This window comes from Phoxinus phoxinus (assembly GCF_949152265.1).
Source record: "Phoxinus phoxinus genome assembly, chromosome: 1".
Lineage (NCBI taxonomy): Eukaryota > Metazoa > Chordata > Actinopteri > Cypriniformes > Leuciscidae > Phoxinus > Phoxinus phoxinus.
The window spans coordinates 18,460,166-18,468,709 of NC_136876.1; the positions used below are offsets into that span (position 1 = coordinate 18,460,166).

The 8,544-nt window shown below is 37.6% G+C and overlaps 1 protein-coding gene across 2 annotated transcripts; it reads left to right on the forward strand.

Moving 5' to 3' along the window:
* Positions 1-717: 717 nt before the first annotated feature.
* On the forward strand, positions 718-8,105 carry dsn1 (DSN1 component of MIS12 kinetochore complex). Of its 2 annotated transcripts, XM_079589854.1 has the most exons (12): positions 718-1,021; positions 1,906-2,011; positions 2,294-2,321; positions 2,668-2,923; positions 3,003-3,076; positions 3,190-3,262; positions 4,054-4,135; positions 4,255-4,305; positions 4,404-4,475; positions 4,556-4,703; positions 6,318-6,405; positions 7,270-8,105. In XM_079589854.1, the coding sequence occupies exons 2-12, from the start codon at positions 1,980-1,982 to the stop codon at positions 7,350-7,352; spliced, it is 987 nt and encodes a 328-aa protein (XP_079445980.1). In that variant the 5' UTR covers positions 718-1,021; positions 1,906-1,979; the 3' UTR covers positions 7,353-8,105. The 2 variants fall into 2 exon arrangements, with proteins under 2 accessions (XP_079445980.1, XP_079445979.1); XM_079589853.1 differs by lacking the exon at positions 1,906-2,011 and having other exon boundaries at positions 7,270-7,881.
* The last annotated feature ends 439 nt before the right edge of the window (positions 8,106-8,544 follow it).

Consider the following 8,544-nt stretch of genomic DNA (forward strand, 5'->3'; position numbering starts at 1 on the left):
TCCTTTATTGTCCAGCCCCACATTTAGGGTAAGATATGACAAAGCTGCTTGTTTTATAATTTTATATATATGTATTTGTTTATGGAAGTTTTCTGAGGCCCCCTATAGCCTAAATAAAGCTCTTAATTTTAAAGGGGTGATATAATGCCCTTTTCACTAGATGTAAAATAAGTCTCTGATGTCCCCAAAGTGTGTGTGACGTTTTAGCTCAAAATACCCCAAAAATATGTTTATATAGCATGTTAAAGTTGTACATTTTTGACAAAACATTTTTTGTCTATCTTGTGGTTAGTTGGTGAATTTATGTAAATAATGTGGAGTTAACTATCTTCTAGTCATTGATTAACATATTCTGTCATGATAATCTATAAATCGTGTTCTGGGGGTGGGGTTTATATACATTTTAGGGTTAGTGATGTCACTAACCCGGGAGGAATGTCGTGTAGTCCCTACCAGCCTGTTGTAGTCCTTAAAAAGCAATTTCTTTAAAAGCAAATATCTTCCTTTGCTTTGAACTTTGTAACTTTGCAGATGTTGTTTATGCTCAAACAGCAACATTACACACTAACTAAAGTTAGAAAAGTAAAATCATAATCAACTACCCCTTTAAAAGTCTTTAGAGGCTAGCTACAGGGGCTGGACTATGAAACGATACTCTGGCCAATACAGTGTTGGAGGTTTCATGCCTATATATGTGCAGCCTGGTGGCCAATCTTCACTGATTTTACATTCCATCAGTAAGAGCAGAGTGTGAAGTTTCAATTGGCAAAGTAGTAGCACATGCAGGCAGCTGTACATTAAATATTGCAATCCACACAACATAGGAGACACATAGAGTTCAAAAAAGGAAAAAATAGAGTTCAAAAGAGAAAGTGTCCGCTGGCTCATATGTGACAAGGAAGGACAGCTAGTCTTTTTGGTGTATGGAGAACTATGGTGTCCAAAGTAATTTCGGCATACCACCACATCCAACAGGAGTAACGGTCGATGCAAGAGGAAGCTGTCCGAAAGGGATACACAGGTACTAACCGGATTGTATACAAAAATCATTAAACCACAGCTGCTCAACTCACTGCAGAATTAAATGTACAGCTTGACTCTCCTGTTTCGAATAAAACTTTTTGTCTGGAGCTTCACAGAGTCAATATGCATGGTCTGGCTGCTCTAGCCAAACCTTTAGTCACTCGTGCCAAAGCCAAATGTCGGTTTCATTGGTGCCAACAGTTCAAATCTTGGGCTGGGGACAATGTGAAACATGTATTGTTCTCGTGTTGAGTCCTACTTCACTGTCTTTCCCAAATATATGGGGGTTACAGTTTGGAGAAGTCTCAAAGTGGATTAACACCCGGAGTGAAGCACAGCGGTGGATCAGTGATGGTTTTGGATGAGAGGATCATGTGCACAATGGTTTAAATATTTTACCCTGAAGAGGGTCCGTTTATCAGCATTATAATGCACCAATACACACAGCAAGACTACCGACAGAACATGCAAGGCTTTCTTTTAGGGTGGCATTTGCCACCCCGGGTAGATCCGCCTCTGCATGAAAGTGAACTTGAACATCTCCCATGGCCTGCACAGTCACCAGATCGGAAAATTATTGAGCCACTTTGGGGTGTTTTGGAGGAGCGAGTCAGACGCTTTCCTCCACTAGCACTTCCACTAAATCTCTCTGACCACTGTGGAGGACTTGTGCCTGTCATTCCCCAGACGGAATGATGCTGTATTGGCCGCAAATGAATGGTCCTACTACATATAATTGTACATATTGTTACAATTTTTAAGAATTATACATTTTATAATAAATAATATTTATCAAACATATATAATAGTCTTTTCACAACCAAAAATGGGAATTGTGATTCTTAAAAAAAGTCACACAACACTAATGTAACTTGACTACAGTTCCCAAGAACCATCACGGTCGAAATGAAAGTGGGCGGGGCATATCTGACACTGCGCGCGGTCTTTGAAAGAAAATGGCGGAGCTTCAGAAAGAAGGATTTGAGCCGTGAGTGTTTTATTATACAACTCGGGGAATAGATGTACTAAATGTTTCCCACTCATATATGATAGTAATTTCTGCATGAAGGATTCACTTGAATAAAGCACAGCGTTTAACGCGATTGATGTTGTTGTCAGCTAACGTTAAACTGGCCATATATGATGCTACACATAACTGTTACTGATAACTATTATTTAAAATACTTTACAATGTTGAATTATGCAGCAAACAAGGTTGTGTAGTTTGCTCGGTGTGCTGTAATCTATATGACCATTTAATCTCTCACAGATGTGATGCCAGCAACTTCGACACCAGGGTAAATCTGTTTTCTGTTCTTTTTTTTTTTAATGTAACGTTAAAATATTTGCGTTTAGTAACGCAAATGTAACTTTTGATCACATAAATGCAGCCTTGAAGACTTATTTCAAAACATTTTACAGACCCCCAAAGTTGTCATCATGTTTTAATACAGAATCCAAAGTCTGTAGCAGGGGTCACCAAACTCGGTCCTGGAGGGCTCTGCAGGACAGTGGCCCTCCAGGACCAAGTTTGGTGAGCCCTGGTCTATAGTAAAAATGCCACTATAAATATGTGAATGAATAGTTAACCTCTGTTTTATCTATATAATAGTGTGTTGTGCTTTATGTCATCATCTAAACTAGGTCTCAGAAGTGTCTCATGGAGTCAAACGTCCTCGTGACAGTAACCACATGTCAGGTCCTCCTCAGAAGTCTCCTTGCACATCGCCTGCTCCTTCAGTGATGCAGCGTTCAGAAGAGGAACGGCCAGAGGACTCGAAGGTTGAGGACGGCGTGAGGGAAACTGCTCCTGAACTGAGCCCTCGCTCACGGAGGAAATCCTTGAGGAGATCCTCCAGAGGCAGACGCTCTCTGCCGGCCTTCCCCGGCTCCTCACAGCGTGAGTGCTGAGCCCAAGAGCCTTTCTCTGGACGTCATTTAGGATTGTGTTGACTTTCTCTTCTCTTTGTGTCTTTTAGCCCTGTGTGAAACCATCAGTCTGTCTTTACCTGATAACGAGAGGCTGGAGATGCTAATTAAAGCTGCTATGCAGGTCTGTAAAATGAATATTTGTTAAGGAAAATAAATGAAGTGTTGCCATTGTGACAGTGAATATACTTTACTGGCTTTTTCCATAAACCTTTTGATTTCCCTGATTGTGCATAGAGGACAGTGAAGAGGGTCAAAAACAGTCTGTACACTGTTCCTGGTGTTGATACAGAGACACTTCAGACTCAAGGTAAGTCAGGGCCAGTCATTCATTCATATGTATATATATATATATATATATATATATATATATATATATATGGAAATTTCACTAAAATATTTTTGCTTTTAAACAAAAAGAGTTGGAAATTATACAGTTATACACACTGCCGTTCAAACGTTTGGGTTTGGAAATGTTTTTCAAATAATTTTTCGCTCATGCTCACCAAGACTGCATTTATTTGATCAAAAATAAAGTAATTTTTTTACAAAAATGATCATTTAAAATAACTGTTTTCTAAATATTTAAAATATAATTTATTCCTGTGATCAAAGCTGAATTTTCAGCATCATTACTCCAGTCTTCAGAAATCATTCTAAAATGATGATATGATGCTCAGGATATAATGCTTCATATTTCTCTGGAAACCGTGCTGCATTTTATCAGTGTTTTTCTTTGATTAATAGTTCAGAAGAACAGCATTTATTTGAAATAGAAACCTTTTTTGTAACATTGTACATCATGTTTTTTCTGTGACTTTTGATACATTTAAAGTGTCCTTGCTAAATAAAAGTAGTAATTTCTTTCAAAAAAAATATTCTTAATGACCCCAAACATTTGAATAGTAGTGTATTAGAAAAAGTGTAATTTCCAACATATTCTTACTGATATTTCCAAAAAGTAATTTGTGCATATAGAATTAGCCAGCTAGATAACATTGTCTTGATAATGCAAAAACAGAATTTAATACATAAAATGCATTTACATTTTATGTCAAAAATCTATTTCATGATGTTTATATGAACGTCGTTCACTTCCAGTTGAGTCTTTGCATGAAGAGTGGGACAGTCTGGCTAAAGAAATTAGCAGAGAAACTCAGAATTCACTCCCAACTACTGAGAGGTAAAAGTCAGTTTTTCAGTTAAAAGGAATTATGAATCAGTAGTCCTTCGTTCCTGAAGCACACTCAAGTTTATTAAATGTCTCTCTCTCTCTCTCTCTCTCTCTCTCTGTATATGCAGTGACCCCGTTGTTAACATGACCACTGCGCGCATTCAGGAGGACATTAACAGGTAATTCTCCATCTGCTCTCATCGGTCCGAGACGCTACAGTGGGAATCGAATTTATTTCATGACTATAGCTGTTAATGGTCATCATGTGCTTATGAAGGTTACAGGCTGAAAGTGTGTCATGGGAGTCGCTATTGGACAAACACCGGACCAAAGCTGACGAACTGGACAAGTGAGCACAACTACACACAAGCACAGCACACGTGTGGATACAGAAATGTCGTTTAGCTGTGCATCTCTGTCCCGTTGCAGATGTGTGGAGCGGGGGGAGGAGAAGGGGGTGCCACTGGACCCATCATCCTTTGCCAAGTCTTCACAGAGTCAACTCGTTCTGAACAAACCCGACTACAAGGCAGTACTCATGGGACAGCAAAAGCTACTCCGAAACATGGAGCTAGTGGTGAGGCCAGGACGTTTAAGACTTGAGGATTCACTCAAATGCAAAAGTATTCAGAACCAGTTACAGTTCGACAGGAATTGAAATCAGTTGGGCCGGTAGTTCTGACACCACTTTCACTAGCATTATCACAATTTTAAGTTTGCTACAAGTATTTTTATTTTTCATTAAATGTTAAGCTTTCTTTACAATTAGTTTGTTGTAACAATGTACTAAAGGTGCCCAAACTTTTAATACAAAAGGCCTAAAATAAAATTGAGAGCTGTGGGCTGCGAGTAGCTGTAGCAATATATCCAACTTTATTAGATATTATTATTATTTAGTAAAAAAAAAAAAAAATCAAATTCCTTTATATTTTCTATATATGACCCTGTGCCACAAAACCAGTCACATGGGTACATTTTTTGAAATTGAGATTTATACATCGTCTGTAAGCTAAATAAATAAGCTTTCCATTGATGTATTGTTTGTTAGGACAAAACAACTGAGATACAACTATTTGAAAATCTGGAATTTGAGGGTGCAAAAAAAAAAATTTGACATTGAGAAAATCGCGTTTAAAGTTGTGCATTTACGTTCGTGAATTTGTGCTGCATTCACTCACAAAAATATATTTATATATTTACAGAAGGATATTTACAAAATATCTTTATTGAACAGTCTTTACTTAATATCCTAATGATTTTTGGTATAAAAGTAAAATCGATAATTATGACCCATACAATCTATTGTTGGCTATTGCCACAAATATACCCGTGCGACATGTGACTGGTTTTGTGATCCATTTTGAATACTCAAATGAGACAATTTATAAATGGGATAAACGAAGATAAGCTTACATAGGATTTTTTTTTATCATTATTTATTTGGACAAATCACTTCGCAACTTCTCTGCTATTTACAATATAGGCCTAAATTATACTATATTTAACAAATATCCTAAACAAAAATAATATAACTTTTTTGTGGCATATTTTAATGTTGACACAACATGGTTCTCAGCTCATTTTGAGTTGGACATGACAATTGTCCAACTGGACGTGAGGTTTGTTGAATAAATCAAGCATTCCGGCAAGTCAATCATTAGATTGATTCAAAGTAACTGATAACTCATGATCTGAGTCCATCAAAGCTTGCACAGTCCTTTACCTATTCCTGGCTTTAATTCAGTAACTTTAGGCAGTTTTGATGTATATGCTGTTTGATGACTGCGTTAGCCTACATGCCCGTTAAAGCAGTGTTTCTATTGCTTGTATTTTTCCCTGTGTTTTGATCTGGAGATTCTGTACTTTTTCAGAAGATGTCACAGCGCCCTCTACCGTATAACAGTGAAAATGCGGAAAGTCGGAAAATTCCGTCACATTCCAAAATGAAAAAGATCTGGCTTATAGGAGTCATTTTAGACTACACTGATCATGCTGTATTTTTGTCGTCGCACCCAAGCAAACATAACGCTGTATTTTGTATCATACATAATGTCTCTAAATAAAGTTTAGAGTGCTCAGAAATAAAACAAAAAATGAATGTAGTTTAAAAATTAGTACAGTAAGATAAGTGGTTACTCTTCTTTCTTTCTTTTTGAGAGCTCCTGTCATGTGCAGTTGTGTTTCTTCACAGATGGACTCTCACTGTTGTATAATGAGGGAGCTGCTGTCTTTCCATGAGAAATCTCAGCTGCTGCTAAAGGAGACCAGCACCAGACTAGGTGAGAATATGTGTTTCAGTCTCTGGAATAGCTCAATAATTGACAGACAGACACTTTCCTTCAAAAGTTGTTGGGCAGTAAGATTTTTTTTTTTTTTTAAATAATTGAATCTGTTTTCAACTTATAATAATCAGAAATGTTTCTTGAGCATCAAATCATATCAGAATGATTTTTGAAGGATCATGACTGACACTGAAGACTGGAGTAATGATGCTGAAAAATATTATTTCACAATATTACTGCTTTTACTGTATTGTTCATCAAATAAACGCAGCTTTGGTGAGCATGAGACTTCTTTCAAAAACATTTAAAAATGTTACCGACCTCAAACTTTTGAACTGTGGTGTACTTTTTGTTGATCACAAGATAAAAATCAAGTACACAAAAGCAGCAACATCTAATAAAGTGTTTGAAAAATAACATTACTTACAAGAGCTGCATGATTCTGGATAAATTGAAAATTAAAAATTGTTTTGTAACTAAAGATGGCCTAATGATTCTCCCAGAATTCTGAACAGACAACTAAACAAAACGAAAACATTAAAGAGAGGTTCTGACAAAATGTTCATTTCTGCAGTCTACTAAGTTTTATTTGTCTGGGTCAGTGGCAGCATCAACACAGATTTGAGTGTTCGCTGTGATCGGTTTACTAGTTGTAGAATCATCGTCGTTTAGGAATACGATCGCTTGGGTATTTGAATCGAAATCTTTTACTTATTAATCGTGCAGCTCTACTACTTGCAAAGTAAAATCACATGAAATGCAATTCAACGCAAGCTGCCTTGATAGTGCCAGGTGATTTGACTGTAATTCAGAAGTGTGTGAAATTAGTTATTTAACACTTGGCTTTCCACTCCCACACAGCTTCCAGGGCAGGATTTCAGGATCTCCCTTCATCCCCAGTCAGACAGCTGATAAAAGGAGCCATATCTAGTGCTTCCTCCTAGTTTACAGTGCCGTGATGACTCCCATAGGATGCTGTGCTTCCACAGAAAAGCCCTTTGATCTGATATGACCATTGTGGTAATGCATTAATGTAGTAATGCATAAAACTTTTTAATGTAACATTCTACTTTTTTCCTCTAACAATTCTCTGTTACCTAGTAATTTGGACACAAAATAGATGAATTTTGAATATTGGATTGTCTTTAATGTGTGTGTGTGTGTGTGTGTGTGTGTGTGTGTGTGTGTGTGTGTGTGTGTGTGTGTGTGAGAGAGAGAGAGAGAGAGAGAGAGAGAGAGAAAGGTTCAGAATGTGTAGATGAAGATGGACACTAGATGGCAGACTAGTTATTCAAAGCTCTACTTTTACCCGTGTGCTTTCAAGACTGTTGTATGTTGTTTTGTACAATTGTAAAGATATCTGAATACAATTAAATGCCTTGTCATTTACTTCAAACTTTTTCTGCTTTTCTTTCACAGTTCTGTCATGTACATTTTTTTGACTCAGTTTGAGCCCCAAATGCTTTTAAATGGTCTTTAAAATATCATGCATGTCTAATGGACTAAGGATGATATTCATTCATCCATCCCTGGATTTTTTTTTTCTCCTTCTGCCTGAATGGTAAAATTGAATGAACTGTTTGAGCTGGTGTCTTGTTTCCAAGACAAACACTGCAAGCAAGTATTTATATGCTTTAAGTCGTCGTTATTAGCCTAAAGAAAAGACACTGGCCCCTGGACTTTAGTCATGAGCTCTTTGAGGGCCTTTTAGCCTTCTATTATGTTTGTTCTTGTGACCCCTTCCCCCACACACTTCCATCCCTTGTTCTCTATTCAACATAGCACAGGGCTGCTGAGCAAGAAACAGGCTTAGAAGATTTCTCCACTTCACATCCTCTCTGTTTATATCACATTTCCATGCCCACAAGACTAAACACGACCTGCTCTGAACTTCCGTGCCACAATAACAGTATTTGAGCTCGAACAAAGCCACGTTCACTCTCAATGCTACGTCCACTGTGATCAAAGACAGACGTTTCAACAAAAAGCTTCAACTGTTTGGACCTCGGCTGCTGGAAAACGAGGTCATTTTTCTCTGGCGCGCATGTAGGCTGATTTGACTTGGCTTGTATTTAGTTTTCTCTGTTAATGTAGGGATGGAGGTGGTTTCGCAGGAGAGTGGGGTTAAGCGTCAGA

Coding starts and splice junctions, on each gene's coding strand:
- dsn1 (XM_079589853.1), top strand. CDS start 924: ATGGAGAACTATGGTGTCCAAAGTAATTTCGGCATACCACCACATCCA. Junction 3,077..3,189: donor TAATTAAAGCTGCTATGCAG/GTCTGTAAAATG, acceptor GATTGTGCATAG/AGGACAGTGAAGAGGGTCAA. Junction 4,704..6,317: donor TCCGAAACATGGAGCTAGTG/GTGAGGCCAGGA, acceptor GTTTCTTCACAG/ATGGACTCTCACTGTTGTAT.